Here is an 18,018-nt window from a genome sequence, read left to right as displayed (position 1 = left end):
CTTTACAGGAAAGGGTTTCAGAAGGAATAGACACTCAGTACATGTGGTTGTGGGTGGTGCTTTCTTAGCTTAAAAAGTGGATGAACCTTTTTTATACTTCTATTCACCTTTGTTTCATAGCTTTGCGTTTCCAGAGACGTATCTGAGTGGGCCATCAGAGATTAATACAGTGCCACTGATACAGTCTTTAATCCATCAAAAGATCTGAAGCGACAGAATATTTATTTCGGAAGCACTTGCATCATACGCCACATCCATTAGTAGAGCTAGTTCTTTTTAAGTACTCTTTTAACTGTAAAATATGCAGAAGCCTGCCTCTGATGCGAATGCTTACACAGAGTAAAATTTTTCCTGATTTTATTGCATCTAATTAGCAGCAGAAGTGAGTGTGACCTTAATTAAATTATCCACCTTCATTGAATTGAGTGTCTTTTTATTTAAGGTGGAATGAAAGAACAGGATTTAATGTGCATTAAGCTTCATGGCGTGAGCAAAGTCGGTTTAAGGAAAATTATTGATTTCATTTACACTGCAAAGCTTTCTCTTAATATGGACAACCTTCAAGACACACTGGAAGCTGCCAGTTTTCTACAGATTCTGCCAGTTTTGGACTTCTGCAAAGTATTTCTCATATCTGGGGTAAGACATTTTCAAATCTTTAATTTTTTTTTCCTACGGTGGACTCTGATATAGCCTGTTTAGATTCATGAATCATTGGACAGACGTGAAACTCTTGCCATTGGAGAAAGGCATCAATGTAGTGCATGATCTGGAAACATGTTAAAGGGAAAACAGTACAGGTGCATTTTTTTGGAGTCATTTAATAAAAGCCTTCCTGGGAGTTCCCGTCATGGCGGGTTCGATCCCTGGTCTCGCTCAGTGGGTTAAGGATCCAGCATTGCAGTGAGCTGTGATCTGTGGTATAGGTCGCAGATGCAGCTCGGATCCCACATTGCTGTGGCTGTGGCTGTAGGCCAGTGGCTACAGCTCCAATTGGATCCCTAGCCTGGGAACTTCCATATGCCACAGGCGCAGCCCTAAAAAGACAAATAAAACAAAACAAAACAAAAGCCTTCTTTGTAATCATATGACTTCGGACAGTAATAGTGTTTGATAATGATATATTTCTAACCTGTTTGATAATGTTATGTAGTTTAATCAGTTTTATTGATTTTAATCAGTTTTAATGATTTTATACAAATAGACTTCTTAAATGGAATTCAGTGGAAAAGACTTCTAGAAGTCTTTAAAGAAAGAGTCATATTTTTTTTTTCTTCCTTTAAATATGGGAACCAGGAGTTCCTGTTGTGGCTCAGCGGGTAATGAACCCAACTAGTATCCACGAGGACATGGCTTCGATCCCTGGCCCCACTCAGTGGGTTAAGGATCCAACATGACTGTGAACTGTAGTATAGGTTGCAGACATGGCTCAGACCCCGTGTGGCTGTGGCGGAGGCCAGCAGCTGTAGCTCTGATTCAACCCCTAGCCTGGGAACCTCCATATGCTGCAGGTGTGGCCCTAAAAAGGCAATAAATAAATAAGGAAACTTGATTTTTTTTTTTTTTTTTTTGCCGCAACACAGCGTGCAACTGTTCCCAGGCCAGGGTCGGAACCTGTACCGCAGCAGAGACCCAAGCCACTGCAGTGACAACACCAGACACTTAACCTGCTGTGACGCAAGGGAACTCCTAAATATGGGAACTGGATCTTGAGACGCACTAACACCTATGTGTAATCTGTAAAGATATGTCTTGATTCCATAGAGACACATCACCTACTGAGTCATTTGTAGCCTTTTTTAATAGACAAGAGAAGACATATATAACTACCATCTAACTACTCACAGTCACCCAGTTCCTGCGGACAGTGCCTTGTCTTAGTTGGGACCTTTAAATTAGTAACACTTCATGCTTCCATTTATAAACTCTTAACATTGCTTTACACTGATCTTAGCAATACTTGGTTGTCCTGAGCCAAACAAGGTACTGTGGCATCATTTCCTTGGAAATAGTCATTAACCATAGACACTGTTGATCTACTGTCTGATACCCACGTTTGGTGCTTATAACTTGATGTATTGGTTGTGATCAGTTCTTTAGTCTGAAAGAAAAGAACCAAGCTGGGTAAAGCCTGATTTATGGAGTTATATAAATATATACTTGTGAAAATAATAGTATTAGAAAATAATTTTCTAGATAACTCAAAACAAGTTTATTTCAAGGTGATATCATTGTTTTTGCAATATTGATATTTCCTGTAATTAGAATGTTAGTTCCTGAACCTCCTTGAAATATTTATTATAGCTGTATGTTTTGCCCCTTTGAAAATTTTTGTTGTTGTTGTTGGTGGTGGTGGTGGTGGTGGTGTTGCTATTTCTTGGGCCGCTCCCGCGGCATATGGAGGTTCCCAGGCTAGGGGTTGAATCAGAGCTGTAGCCACCGGCCTACGCCAGAGCCATAGCAACGCGGGATCCGAGCCGCGTCTGCAACCTACACCACAGCTCACGGCAGCGCCGGATCGTTAACCCACTGAGCAAGGGCAGGGACCGAACCCGCAACCTCATGGTTTCTAGTCGGATTCGTTAACCACTGCACCACGACGGGAACTCCCTGAAAATTATTTATATAAACACTTAATACTATCTTAAAGATTATATTCTTCATTCCTAGTGTCCACTACATATATCCTAAAGCCCATTTCTAAAGGACAAGAGGCAAGTCCCTGACAAAGCTTACTCATGGTATCATTTGCTCCAACTCTTTCAGTTTTAGAACTTTCTTGCCCGTGAGCTTTGAGGAACACCTGTTTTCTTTTTTCTTTTTCGCTTTTTAGGGCCGCATCCACAGCATATGGCAATTCCCAGGCTAGGGGTCGAATCGGACCTGTAGCTGCTGGCCTACACCACAGCCACAGCAACACTGAATCTGATCCGAGTCTGCGACCTACACCACAGCTCAAGGCAATGCTGGACCCTCAACCCATTGAGTGAAGCCAGGGATCGAACCCACATCCTATGGATACTAGTTGGATTCATTATCACTGAGCCACAACAGGAACTCCCTCCTTTTTTTTTTTTTTTTTTTTAAAGTCTTTTGTCATTTTAGGGCCGCACCCACAGGATGTGGAGGTTCCCAGGCTAGGAGTCTAATCGAAGCCGTTGCTGCTGGCCTACACCACAGCCACAGAAACACCGGATCTGAGCCATCTCTGCAACCTACACCACAGGTCACAGCAATGCCGGATCCTTAACCCACTGAGCAAGGCCAGGGATCGAACCTGCAACCGCATGGTTCCTGGTCAGATTCATTTCCGCTGCGCCACAACAGGAACTCCAGGGAACTCCCCTCTTAGTATCATTCTACTTACTTATCTTTTATCCTATTTGCTTAGGCTATGTATGTGGTTTTACATTGGAAATCTTCCCTCTCAGAATCCATGATAATTTTTGAAAAAGATTGGTGGACTATTAGTTTAAGGATTATATAAAATCCAACTTTTCCTTTATCCTTCTTTCACACATTCCATATCTCAGTTAAATGTTCAGGCTTAAACTCTGTTTTCCCTTTGCTTCTCAGCAATCAAGTGAATCAGAAAAAGCAGTAGTCCTGGGTATCTTTCCTGTTTGTAAACTGAAAGTTTCAAGATAACAAATATTTTTCGAAGGTGGATTTATTTTTATTTCTCCCACAAGCTAAGTTATTACGGATAATTTTAAAATATAACAGTTTCATGACTGTGGGCTTAACCCAAACGTTTTGAGGAAATCGATTTATGTTTTAATGGTATCGTGTGATTACCATTCACATAATCAAAACACTACTTGGGTTTGAGCTTCTAAAAAGAAAAATGAGTTTTGAACACAGTTCTCTTCTATCCCACTCTTAACCATTTGTGTGGATGAAGAGGAGCAGCAGTACATAAAATATGACCCAGCAAATAATCTGCAAAGCATTTATACATTAATTCTGAAGGATAAATTTGAATATGATAGTAAAGCCACACTTGCCTTTGGTGGGAGAGAGACATCAGTTTTCTGTAACGGAGCATCAGGCTCAATAGAACAAGAACCACTTCCCTCCAACCTTTGCTTTCCTTTGTACTAATACTTTTCTCTTATGTCATAGTTAGTATTATAGTTTATAGAATCTGGCACTTTTGTTCTCACTGTGTTATTTTCTTGGTAGTTACAGAAAAGAGGACTATGAAAAGAGAACGAAAGCATGACAATGAGGGATATAAAGCAGAGTAGGTAAAATCGTCTGTAAAACTAAAAACATTGGAGTTCCCGTCGTGGCACAGTGGTTAACGAATCCGACTAGGAACCATGAGGTTGCGGGTTCGGTCCCTGCCCTCGCTCAGTGGGTTGACGATCCGGCGTTGCCGTGAGCTGTGGTGTAGGTCGCAGACGCGGCTCGGATCCCGCGTTGCTGTGGCTCTGGCGTAGGCCGGTGGCTACAACTCCGATTCAACCCCTAGCCTTGGAACCTCCATATGCCACGGGAGCGGCCCAAGAAATAGCAACAACAACAACAAAAGACCAAAAAAAAATGTAAAAAAAAAAACAAAAAAACTAAAAACATTAACTGTCATGTATCATGGAGATAATGGAAAATTACCTTTGTCTAGTTACAAACCTTTAAAAATTACATTAGTTTTTGTCCCTATGATATTGCCTACCTGCAGCATGCTAAATACCTTGCAGCCATTCTCTGATTTACAAACAAGTTATGGTCACATTATTTGATTATCATTTGTTTGCTGCTTGGAATTTGTGACATCTAGCATTTTCCTCACAGTGTTACTGTTATGGAGGATTAGAGGTGAGCCCACAAAGCCCAATTTAATGTCAGGTTGCTGAAATAGGACATTTGTAATTGGACTGAAAATATTGCAGTTTGAATGTGCAGTTCTATAGAATAAACAAAACAGAATGAAAGTGAGCAGGAAACCATTTTCTTTTTACATAAGAGCATATTTAATCAGAGAATGAAGATGTCCTTGTGCTTTAGACTCCACGTACTCGTTCTTTGAACCCATTTTTTTAAAGTTGTGTTTATTTTTTTTCTTGATACAGGTATATCATTGGTTCCCCCGTACATTTATTGTCACTGATCGGGTTGGGGAGATCAGAATGAAATGTAGAGAAGTTTATTGAGGTGCCTGGGGTAACAAAGGGTGAAAGACAGGAGTTCCCACTGTGGCACAAAGGGATGGAGGGGGGTCTCTGCAGCACCAGGATGCAGTTTCGATCCTTGCCCCCGGCACAGTGTGTTAAGGATCTGGCGTTGCTGCAGCTGTTGCAAAGGTTGAAACTGCGGTGGCTTGGATCTCATCCCTGGCTGGGGAACTCTCTATGCCCCAGGGCAGCCAAAACAAAACAAAAATAAGAGTGGGAAACAGAGGAAAACAAGAGAGGCACATTTGTGACAGAAAACTGGCTCTCTCAAAGGAACAATGAAAGGAATCAAGTTATTGGAGAAGACAGCCTCTTTTGCCGTTATATGATGATAGCAGCAGCAAACTGTTCTTTTTGACATAAGGATTTCCTATTTCATACATACATTTCATATTCCTTATTTAATCTAAATGGATTTATCCATTAAAATTAATAAACATGTCTTTCCAGATCATTTTTTTGCTTTGAGGGAGGTTCGATGCAAATTAAAGTTGTATACACCACTTTACAATGAATCAAAACTGCTTCCCCACCAAGTCAATCCTGACTTCCTTATTGCCAAGGCTGATATTCAGCAAGCAGTACCCAGATACCGGTGGTTTATGGTCAAGCCTCTATTCTGCTTACGTGGTACTCAAATATTCCAAATATCAACCCTGCAGATAACTTTAACCAACCCACTCTTAACCACCTGCTATCTGGGACTCTGTAGGGGAACAAGTGGCTCAGCCTGGGCCTAAAGCAATTCATCCCCCCAAAGGCCATTATAATAACTAATACTACATCCAGTAGGGGAAGTGCATTCAAAGTGCAAAGGAATAAGAACATTGAATTCTCCAAGCTGGACACCCCATCAGCATTCACTTCCAGTGTTATTTATCATCTTAAGAGAGACAAGACTGGGAGAGAAAGGTTTCTGGCTGGTTCTTTATCCTCCCTTTGTTGTTCTTACCAAACAGCCCCTTCCCCTCGTCCTGTCATGTTCCCACCTGTGCAACAAGACCCAGGAGAAGATGGCTTTTTATATCCTCTACCCCCCCATCCCACGCCAACGTAGCTGGTTTGATTTCTTCCCAGTCTTTTTCTGTGGATGTGCTGTCTCTCTCTACATTGGCTGTAGTTGATGTCAGGCTGTCATTTTATTTTATTATTCATTTATTTATTTTGTCTTTTTAGGGCCACATCCGCGGCATATGGAGGTTCCCAGGCTAGGGGTTGAACTGGAGCTGCAGCTGCCAGCCTACACCACAGCCACAGCAACGCCAGATCCGAGCCACGTCTGCAAACTACACCCCCAGCTTATGGCAACGCTGGATCCTTAATCCACGGAGGGAGGCCAGGGATCGAACCTGCATCCTCATGGATGCTAGTCAGATTCTTTCCCACTGAGCCACGATGGGAACTCCTTAGGCTGTCATTTTAAAAAGCTAGATAACATCAAGGAGAATTTCATATATTGAATGTCTGAGGAGTCTCCCAAAATTTGCCAGCTGATTTCTTAGTTTTGTGTTTCCCTTAAGAGTACAAAAGCAGATATTTGCTTTTTTTTCTAAATAGGAATTTTTTTGTATAAGACGCTGAGCTTCAACAACATTACATCACAGATTTTTGATGAAACTTGTCATTAAAATATCAAATCATGTTAATCACAATGTTTAGGTACATCAGGTGTGATTTGAACAATTTAACATTGCAGCAATGAGTGCCGGTATGTTAATGCGAATTGAAAATTACGACGCTTAGAACTGACTTTAAGATGACCATGAAGGTTGTTTGATTACAGTAGAATAATTTATAATAATTTATATCAAGGGAACTTTTTCTTTTTGTCTTTTTGCTTTTTAGGGCCACACCTGCAGCATATGAAGGTTCCCAGGCTAGGGGTCGAATCGGAGCCGCGTCTGCAACCTACACCACAGGTCACAGCAACGCCAGATCCTTATTAACCCACTGAGCAAGGCCAGGGATCGAACTGGCAACCTCATGGTTCCTAGTTGGATTCATTTCCACTGCACCACGACAGGAACTTCTGTATCAAGGAAACTTAAATGTGCGCTTGATTATTTTTATTTATTTTTTGTTTGTTTATTTTTTTGTCTTTTGTCTTTTGAAGGCCACACCCACGGCATATGGAGGTTCCCAGGCTAGGGGTCGAATCGGAGCTGTAGCCGCCGGCCTACACCACAGCCACAGCAACGCCAGATCCGAGCTCCGACTGCAACCTACACCACAGCTCATGGCAATGCCGGATCCTTAACCCACTGAGCAAGGCCAGGGATTGAACCCACAACCTCATGGTTCCTAGTCAGATTAGTCTCCGCTGCACTACGGCGAGAACTCCCTGATTATTTTTAAAATAATATTGGTTCTCATAAGTGGTTGAGAAATTTTGTCCTTTTTTGCATCTCTATCCTTTAAAATTCTGATGTAATTATTTGGATTAACTTCTGTAATAATTCTTCCTTGGAATTTTGGCCAGGGCATATATTAGGATGAAATTAGAGTTTTTTCTACATGAGTTTCTTTAAATAAGCTTTAAATTAATATTTATATTTTAAAAATGAAATGTATTATGTACATGAATTGCATTATGTGTTATATTACTGCAGATATCCATTATTTAATACTGTCTAGGCTAAATGTCTGGGAATATGCTACCTGAAGCACTTTTAAAAATCACGATTGCAGAGTTCCCTGGTGGCCTAGCAGTTAAGGATTTGGTGTTGTCACTGCTGTGGCACAGGTTCAATCCCTGGCAACTTCTGCATGCTGTGGATGTGGCCAAAAAGAGGAAAAAAAAAAAACTAAGCATGGATTGAAATGAACTGTAATTAAATAATATTGTATTTTTCCAAAAATTGTTTACCATTATTCCATTATTTTGATCTGCTTATAATGTTAACTATAATTCTAAACTGTGCTTATACAATTCCTAGAGTCTATAGTTTTAGCTTTTATTACATATACTTCACAAAAATTAATTTCCTATTACGTATTTTTTTTGTCTTTTTTTGTTGTTGTTGTTGCTATTTCTTGGGCCGCTCCCGCGGCATATGGAGGTTCCCAGGCTAGGGGTCGAATCAGAGCTGTAGCCACCGGCCTACGCCAGAGCCACAGCAACGCGGGATCCGAGCCGCGTCTGCGACCTACACCACAGCTCACGGCAACGCCGGATCATTAACCCACTGAGCAAGGGCAGGGACCGAACCCGCAACCTCATGGTTCCTAGTCGGATTCGTTAACCACTGCGCCACGACGGGAACTCCCTATTACATATTTTTCTTATCTGAGTCTGTCTGTCTGTCTGTCTTTCTTTCTTTCTTCCTTTCTTGTCTTTTTTCTTTTTAGGGTCACACTCACAGCATATGGAAGTTCCCAGGCTAGGGGTCAAATCAGAGATATAGCTGCCAGCCTAAACCACAGCCACAGCAGTGCCGGATCCAAGCCGTGTCTGTGACCTACACCACAGCTCACGGCAACGCCGGATCCTTAACCCACTGAGCAAGGCCAGGGATCAAACCCACAACCTCATAGTTCCCAGTCAGATTCGTTAACCACTGAGCCATGATGGGAACTCCTTTATTTTGTTTAATTTATTTTTTCCATTATAGTTGGTTTACAGTGTTCTGTCAGTTGAAGAAGGAAAAGAAGAAGGAACAAAATACCTTGATCTCATTTCTTTTTTCCTTTTTTTTTTCTTTTGGTCTTTTTAGGGCTGCATTCACTGCATATGGAGGTTTCCAGCCTAGGGGTTGAATCGGAGCTGTAGCTGCCACCTACACCACAGCCACAGCAATGCCAGATCCAAGCCCTACAGCTCATTGCAAGGCCAGATCCTTAACCCACTGAGTGAGGCCAGGTATTCAACCTGCATCCTTATGGATCCACTGTGCCACGACGGAAATTCCAATCCCATTTCTAACTAGACAGTTTGGTTTCTAATCTTTAATCTTAGCCTATATTATATGCTACAAATTTAGATTTAAATTTGGTGACTAACAACTGATGCTATCATGTTGACCATTTAAAGTATACATTCTTTGTTATTTTTATTTGTCATCATATCAGTAATGATAAGAATCTGAATACTTAGGAAATATATTTGTGTTTTCATCAAGTTTTGCTTATCCATATTAGCCAGCATCTTCAAAGTGAAAATTACCCTTGCTCTGGGGAAAGACTATGTCTTATTTACCTCTGAAAGTGGATCTATTACCCTAAACAGGATTCCCTTAAACCTGGGGTGACTTGGGCACTGAGATATTAACTATAACTTCATTTCCACAATGTAACATTGTATGAGGGAGTTCCCTGGTGGCTCATTGGGTTAAGATCTGGCCTTGTCACTACTATAGCCTGGATCTCTGCTGTGGTGCAGGTTTGATCCTTGGCTGGGAACTTTCTGCATGCCCTTGGCATGGCCAAAAAAAAAATTACGTGACACACCAACCTGCCATGCCTAAAACTGGATTAAAATATGTTTCTCATTAACCAAAGTACTGAACAGTATTAAACTGTGTATTTCAAAAGGCCCATAATTTGTTAATTTTTTTTTCCTAGAGCCTTTCTGTTATAAGTAATACATAGCCAATAAGTATAATAACCATTTAAAATTTTTGATGATTTCTGAAGTTCCTATCATGGCTAAGCAGAAATGAATCTGATTAGTGTCCAAGAGGACGCAGATTCAATCCCTGGCCTTGCTCAGTGCATTAAGGATCCAGCATTGTGGTAAGCTGCAGTGCAGGCTGGCAGCTACAGCTCTGATTCAACTCCTAGCCTGGGAACCTCCATATGCTGTGGGTACAGCCCTAAAAAGACCAAAAAAACCTTTTTTTTTTTTTTGATGATTTTTTGTAACACAAATCAGGTGCTTGAAAGAGTTCAAATTTTTCTTGAGTGATAAGTCTATGAAAATCCCTCAGTCTGTGTGTGTGTTTCTGTGTGTGCATATACTGACCTTCGAGCTTTCAGTGGTATTACATCATAACTGGGCTGTTACATACAGAGAAGTCCTGATTTTAGTCTCATCTCAGCTTTTAAATAAAAACTTAAAAGAAGGATTAGCCAGTTTCCTCTTAATCATCTGCCAATCTGTTAACAATACAGATGCATCAATAAGGTTTACGTGACATTTGTGAACACACCCCCGACAAAATTAAGAAAAAAACATTTGAGTCCTTTGCCTGTGACCTGTCTCTGTGTTTGCGACATTTGTGCGGTAGGCTCATTTTTGTGTTTTATGCTTTACATAACATTTGCCGATGTGATTTTCCCGTTTTCACTTTTAACCAAGCAGTTATTAGAGCATTGAAAAGACTTCCTGCTGAAGACAGGCCTCTCCATAGCTTCTCTCCTTTTCATGGCTTCTGTTTTTGGTACATTTTACTCTGTGCCAGGGAAGTTTGGGGGGCTGACTTGGACGCCAGGCAGAGCTAGAGTATGCTGAGAGTAAACAGAATGGCTACTGAAGACTGTGGTGCAAGCCATCGTCATACATACTGGCAACTAAACTACAGGAATAATTCGATGTAGAAACCCTCAGTCCAACGCTCAAGAGTCCCTTGCTTGTATTTCTACATAAATAATGTGAAGAATAACTTCACCCTATGAAATTGTCTTCACTCTAAGCAATAACTTTTGGAGGAATCAAAATGAATCATGGTGATGAATGATGCCTGTTGACATGAAAGAGAAATTTAGGGATCGGGGAGTAGAGCTTTGCTGTTTGTGGATCTGCTAGCTGAGTTAAGAATCATGACTGAGAAGTGGGTTGAGATGAATCATAATAGAACAACTTTCTATTTTTCCAGAACTTCCATCTGGCCAGATTTTTATTAGTATTTGCCAGGGGCAGGGGCTGGTGAGGGCACATTTTTTTTGAGGAGAGAAAAGTAATTATTTTGGCCATAGTCAGGTTATAACATAGGGGTTTTTTTGTTTTTTGTTTTTTTGTTTTTGTTTTTGTTTTTAGTGTGCCACGCTGGCAGTACACATTTTATTTGAAATCAATCCATGATGAGAAGCACATACGTTTATCCCATTACTTTCATTATTTCATATTACTTTGAATCATCACATTTTACCTATTCTGTTTTTATTGATGAATATTTAGGCTAATATATAAAATGACTTATGCTTTTCATTACTCCAAAACAATTTATTACATAATTCATGCATCTTTCATGTTTATAATGTGATTGCTACTGCATGAAAAGTTGAGGCATATGATTATTTTATCCTGTGATGATGATTATGATTTTTTGCCTTTTTTTTTTAAGGGTCGAGCCCGTGGCATAATAACATAGTTTCTTAGAGTAACTTTCAACCTACTGACTTTGAATGATCATTTTCTTTCAGTCACCTTTCTATTGGATTAGGTCGGGGTAGTTTGCGAATTCTCTTTAGATCATTGATCTATTGAGAAAAGAATCTTGATTTGCATCTATATGGAGAGTAAAAAGCCTTATCTACTCTTCTTCTGAAATAGAAGGTATTTCTGTTATCCAGATGGGAGTGCCATGAAAGTAGTCGTTTTAATTTTTTTTAATTGCCTTCATAGGTCACTTTGGACAATTGTGTCGAAGTTGGGCGGATTGCCAACACCTACAATCTGACAGAAGTGGATAAATACGTGAACAGTTTCGTCTTGAAGAATTTTCCTGCATTACTGAGCACCGGAGAGTTCTTGAAACTCCCTTTCGAACGGCTTGCCTTCGTGCTTTCCAGTAATAGCCTTAAGCACTGCACAGAACTTGAGCTCTTTAAGGCTACCTGTCGCTGGCTCCGCCTGGAAGAGCCTCGGATGGACTTTGCTGCAAAATTAATGAAGAACATACGATTTCCACTGATGACACCGCAGGAGCTCATTAATTACGTGCAAACCGTGGATTTCATGAGAACTGACAATACTTGTGTGAATCTCCTTTTGGAAGCCAGCAATTACCAAATGATGCCATACATGCAGCCAGTTATGCAGTCAGACAGGACTGCCATTCGGTCTGACACCACTCACTTGGTTACACTAGGAGGGGTGCTGAGGCAGCAGCTGGTTGTCAGCAAGGAGTTGCGCATGTATGATGAAAAGGCCCATGAGTGGAAGTCCTTAGCCCCCATGGATGCCCCAAGGTACCAGCATGGCATCGCCGTTATTGGAAATTTCCTCTATGTCGTTGGTGGACAGAGTAATTATGACACAAAAGGAAAAACGGCCGTTGATACAGTCTTCAGATTTGATCCTCGATACAATAAGTGGATGCAGGTTGCATCTTTAAATGAAAAGCGCACCTTCTTCCACCTAAGTGCCCTCAAAGGATATCTGTACGCAGTCGGTGGGCGAAATGCAGCTGGTGAACTGCGTAAGTGTGTGTACTTCTGTTCAGCATAGAAACATGTGGCTTTACCCCCAGATCCTTGTCACATCATAAAGTAAGCAGTCCTGTAACACCAAGGACCCAAAAACGTAGCTAGGGTTTCGTTTTAGACTATTTTTCTTAGACAGTGTCAATCTGTATGCCTTGTCTGGCCATGTATTGTTGGCCACAGTACAAATTATATCTTATATCAAATGTTCCCTAGTAATTTATTTGTGCAGTGTATGTGGTTTTCATTTTGAAGCTTCAATTAAAAGTATATTCTGCTAATTGAAATTCCAATAGAATCTTGGACAGGACTTTGGCAAGTTTCCTCATTTTCCATTTTAAAATCCTATATAATATTTTACTGAATAGGTTGAAATCCTTCCTTACAGAGCACTGACGTTTATGGTTGCTTCTTTTATATAATCCGTTACCTACTACTAGAGGCCACCGAGTAAGATGATTTTCTTTAGCTACTAGAGGTTCAAAATTCAAAATTATCCAGAGTTTATTTACTGTGAGTGTATTATGATCTGTAACTATTAGTCTTAAAAATCATTCTTCAAAACAAAACAAAACAAAAGGAATTCTTCTGTGGTGCAGTGGGTTAAGGATCCAGTGTTGTCACTGCAGCAGCTTGGGGTCACTGCTGTCTCTGGCCTAGGAATTTTCATGTGCCTTGGGCGTGGCCAAAAAAAAATCATTCTCTCTTGGTGAAATACTAGTCTTCTTCACTGAAAATGGATCTAGTAGCTTTCTTATTTGGTGGTCCCTTCTTGGTCTTTCTAATCTAAGATCAGTCACAAGTACAGTTAACATAGAGTAATACTTTGGCTACATAAATTCACACTAATTTTGTTCTCTTAGTTAAAATTGGAATAAGGTAACTGTCCAAAAAGAAGTCAGGAAAACCACACTTTATATCATGCCTTACACAGCTGTCATTACCGTCGCTGTTTGGCCTTTTTTCATCCTTTATTCTCTGAAATAGAGACCTTGTAGTTGACCATTGTTCCAGGCTCCATAACGCTGAGAAAGTTTAAAATATTGGCATTGGCTCTGGATAAATTCAGAGTAATTATCAGAATCTTTTCCTCTAGTATTCTAAAAAATAAAAGGTAGTTTAATGGATGGGGAGAATAAGCTATTTATTGGAAACCAAAGAACTGCCCTTAGCTTTTACACTTCCCAGCTTATCAAGCCCTTTCTTGTTAGTGACATGGTCTTAATGTTACCGATGTTTCCTATCCTTTTTTTTTCTTTTTTTTTTTTCTTTTTTGTCTTTTTGTCATTTCTTGGGCTGCACCTGTGGCATATGGAGGTTCCCAGGCTAGGGGTCGAATCGGAGCTGTAGCTGCTGGCCTACACCAGAGCCACAGCAACGCAGGATCCGAGCCGTGTCTGTGACATACACCACAGCTCATGGCAACGTCAGATCCTTAACTAACTGAGCAAGGCCAGGGTTCGAACCCGCAACCTCATGGTTCCTAGTCGGATTCATTAACCACTGTGCCACGATAGGAACTCCCATTTTTTTTTTTTTCCCCTTTGTTGTCACAGTGATATTTTTTTCTAAGGCCAGAGTTTCCAGATGGCTGGCTTAGGCGTTGGGATAATGAACCACACAGGTTTTCCAATATATTTTAATAAATCAGACTATTAAAAGCATTTTGATGCATTGAGACAATTAATGTAGAACTGTCATTTCCTCGGTCAACCCACATACATTATTTTTGTGTTATTATGCTATTTTAAATTTATGGTATCTGGGGACTTTCCTGGTGGCTCAGTGGGTTAAGGACCCAGTGCTGTCACTGCTGTGGTGCAGGTGTGATTCCTGGCCTGGGAACTCCCTCATGCTGCAAGCGCCACTTCTCGCCCCTCCCCCCACCCCAAAATGTATGGTGTCTGGAAATAACCAGAGATGCAAGTGGTGACTTGACCCTTTCTTAGAAAAATCACTTATGTAAGATCATCTTTACAAGTTTACAAATTATAGGTCATCAATCCTGGCAGTAAATAGTCATTTTGAAACTTCTCGAAGGAAATAGCTCCATTTTTCAGTCAGTGCTTGCTTGCTGATGGTATCAACCCTGTTAATATGCAGCTCTCAAGTTTTCAATGTATTGTTTCTAATATTAAATAGAGGCCTAATTCTTCTGAGAATTTATGATCTTCAGGCTGAGGAGAATCATTACATAAGACTAAGGCGCTTGAGGCTTCCTTCTGACTTAATCCTTACTCCGAGTTCTCCCCACGTTATACTCAATTGGGATCAAGAAGCAGATGATCCCGTTAGGCAGGCGGCTGGCTTCCTTGTTCATGCCCTTCAGAAGTCACCGCCTTCATCCCTCGGTAAAAACAGTCTTGTGTGTTTCCATTTGAAAGTGACAGGATGCAAGAGATTCATGCTTTTCGTGAGCTGTTCCTAAATTCATAATAACTTATTTTATATGTAGATTTTAAAGGCACAGTCACCCAGAGCTTAAACCTAAGGATAATGATTTAAGTAGTCTAAAAAAAGTACTTCCTCTCTAGATGGTAAATATAGGTCCATTTTTTATCTTCACTCATAAACTGCATTTTCACAAATGCGTGGATGATTATAATAGAAGACATGAACCCTCAGTACCAAAAAAACAACTCTAATTCCATTTAGAGGCCAACTATTTGATATTTCTTTCCTTTTGAAATTATCTCCAATAACCTGTAAGCAACTCAACTTTTGTAGAAAAGGATTGTGCCCCCTTAAAGTCAGCATACCCAGCAAACCATTCTGTACTACATATTTTAAGGTAATATATATTAGAAGTTTTTTTAGAAAATCATGTGATTAACTCAATAAATGCAAACTCAAATTGAAATTCTTGGTTCCAGGAGAACCTTCAAGCCAAAAAGAGTCATTACATAAAACCAGGTAGCAAGAAGATTCATCTTGTTTTGTTTTGTTTTTTGACCCACCAATTGGGAGTATGAAGTAGATGGTCCCCTCTTGTCACATTCCATATCGTTGAGGTAACCAAACCTGATGTACCTGCCCTGATTACCTCCCAAAAGAACAGTATCAGTGCATTCTCCTGAATTCTGTTTATCATGTTTCTCCTCACATAAATAAGAAAAGTGTATGTGTCAATTGCCCTTTATAGTTTTCTTCGACCCATTATTTTTGCGGAATAGTTGATTTTGGTTCTAAAGAAGCCCTTGCTTATATTTCTTTCTTTCTTTCTTTCTTTCTTTCTTTCTTTTTTTTTTTTTTTTTTTTTGTCTTTTGTCTTTTTAGGGCCATACCCAGGGCATATGGAGGGTCCCAGGCTAGGGGTCTAATCAGATCTGCAGCTGCCGGCCTACACCACAGCCACAGCAATGCCAGATCCAAGCTGCATCTGCAACCTACACCACGGCTCACGGCAACGCCAGATCCTTAAACCACTGAGCAAGGCCAGAGATCGAACCCACAACCTCATGGTTCCTAGTCGGATTTGTTTCCACTGCACCAAGACAGGAACTCCACTTGCTTATATTTCTGAATGTTCCAACCAGAGGCTGGGTTTTTGGTTTTTTTAACATTTCTCTTGCTCCATGAGCAATTTTTATTGAAAACCCCCTCCCTCCACCCGACACTAACATCTGTTGTAATAACTCAACATTCCCATCTTAACTGATTATGCTGACATATTCATATGCCTATGTAAATAGAGAAAGAGGGTAGAAGTGGGTGTCAGGAAAAAGGGATTGATGGGAAAATCATTTAACAGTTTAACAGGTTCATTAGTACCAGTGCATCATTTATTCTTCATACACACAGTAACCATTGCCTGTATATAATGATGAAAAGAAAACAGTGGCAGCATTTGCAAGACATTTAAGATCACTTTAGTGCATTTAGCCTTTTAAAATCTCTCCACGAGTGTATGAATACAAGCCCATAGTACATCAAAACGATATTACTAGGAGTTCCTATCATGGCTCAGTGGAAACGAATCTGAGTAGCATCCATGAGGATGCAGGTTTGATCCCTGGCCTCACTCAGTGGGTTAAGGATCCAGCACTGCCGTGAGCTGTGGTGTAAGTCGCAGACATACCTCGGATCTGGCGTTGCTCTGGCTGTGGTATAGGCCAGTGGTTACAGCTCCCATCTGACCCCTAGTCTGGGAACCTCCATATGCTGTGGGTATGGCCCTAAAAAGAAAAGAAAAAAGAAAAAAAAACCCACGATATTACTGGTATGTGCTTGTGAAGCTGGCTTATTGCTGAAATGTAATTCCTTAGAAATGCTACTTTCCTTTGACACCGGGTACAATGGAAGACTCGGGAAAGCTCAGAGTAGCTGTCACTTAAGTGAAAAAGGAGTCGGTTATTTGCGGCATCTTTCAAAATTATGTTACATAAGAAATCGATCTTCCATTGAATTTTTCTGTATTAAGGAGAAACATGACAGCTCAGATATCTTTCAATTCAGTTAAATAGTAATAACTCAGGCTTTCAAATAATGTAATAACTTAGAGAAACGTGTTAGATTTTTCCACATAAATGTACAGTAAAATTACTAAAATTTATCAAATGCCTCCATATCGCTTAATGGATTTGCAGTTTCTTCATTAAGCGACATGTTACCACCTGGCACTCGAGGATTCTAGAAACCAAACCTCCTCTGTGGGAGCCGTCACTGTCCAAATGGTTTTCTGCAGGACCAATCTCTTTCAGAATCTCAGAGAACAAGTAGGTTCCACATCATCCCTTGGAAGCAGTTCTGAACTCCAGTGGAATCACCTGAGAAAAATAATCCCTGATGAGATACGCTAAACAACCAGCCTGAGTATAATGCTTAAATTAGACAGAGAGTTTCTAAATACCAGCCCACCAAACTACTGAAGATGATTCCATAGAATAAGGGTCCGAAACCTTCTATACAGTGCCAGGAAATACATCTTTTTGGATTTGGAGGCTGTAGGATCGCTGTCACAACTAATCAGCTCTGGTCATGTATTGCAAAAGCCACTACAGACAGTTTGTTTATAAATACATGAGTGAAGTTATGTTCCAGTAAAGCTTCGTGTAGGAGCACTTCGTAATTCAAATTCCATATAGCCTTCATAGGTCATGAAATATTCTTCCTTTGATTTTTTCCCCCAACTCTTTAATAATGTAAAAGCCATTCATATTTTTATCTTGTGGGTCGTTCAAAAGCAGACAGCATACTGGATTTGGCTGATGGGCTTTCGTTTCCCTGACCTCCCCTATTCAATTTTTTTAATTACTTAATGATTTATTACCTTTGTAGGTGTACAACCATCATCACAACCAAATTTTACAGCATTTCCATCCCAAACCCTCAGTGCATTCCCCCACCCCCCAACCTGTCTTCTTTGGAAACCATAAGTTTTTCAAAGGCTGTGAGTCAGTATCTGTTCTGCAAAGGAGTTCATTGTGTCCTTTTTTAAGATTGACCTCCCCTATTCTAGATTTTTCCCAGTTACCTCATT

At 40.4% G+C, this 18,018-nt stretch overlaps 1 protein-coding gene across 3 annotated transcripts in view; it reads left to right on the top strand.

Annotated features, from left to right (window-relative positions):
• KLHL13 (kelch like family member 13) overlaps positions 1-18,018 on the top strand; it is a 204,436-nt gene that overhangs the window by 178,673 nt on the left and 7,745 nt on the right. For all 3 annotated transcript variants that reach the window (XM_047765100.1, XM_047765097.1, XM_047765098.1), the window contains 2 exons: positions 443-639; positions 11,740-12,535. In XM_047765100.1, the coding sequence (XP_047621056.1) occupies positions 443-639; positions 11,740-12,535 (993 nt within the window). The remainder of the gene's footprint in view (positions 1-442; positions 640-11,739; positions 12,536-18,018) is intronic.

The sequence above is a fragment of the Phacochoerus africanus genome, chromosome X (assembly GCF_016906955.1).
Source record: "Phacochoerus africanus isolate WHEZ1 chromosome X, ROS_Pafr_v1, whole genome shotgun sequence".
NCBI lineage: Eukaryota > Metazoa > Chordata > Mammalia > Artiodactyla > Suidae > Phacochoerus > Phacochoerus africanus.
Note: the sequence above shows the minus strand (reverse complement) of the source record. Positions and strands in the feature narration are given on the sequence as shown.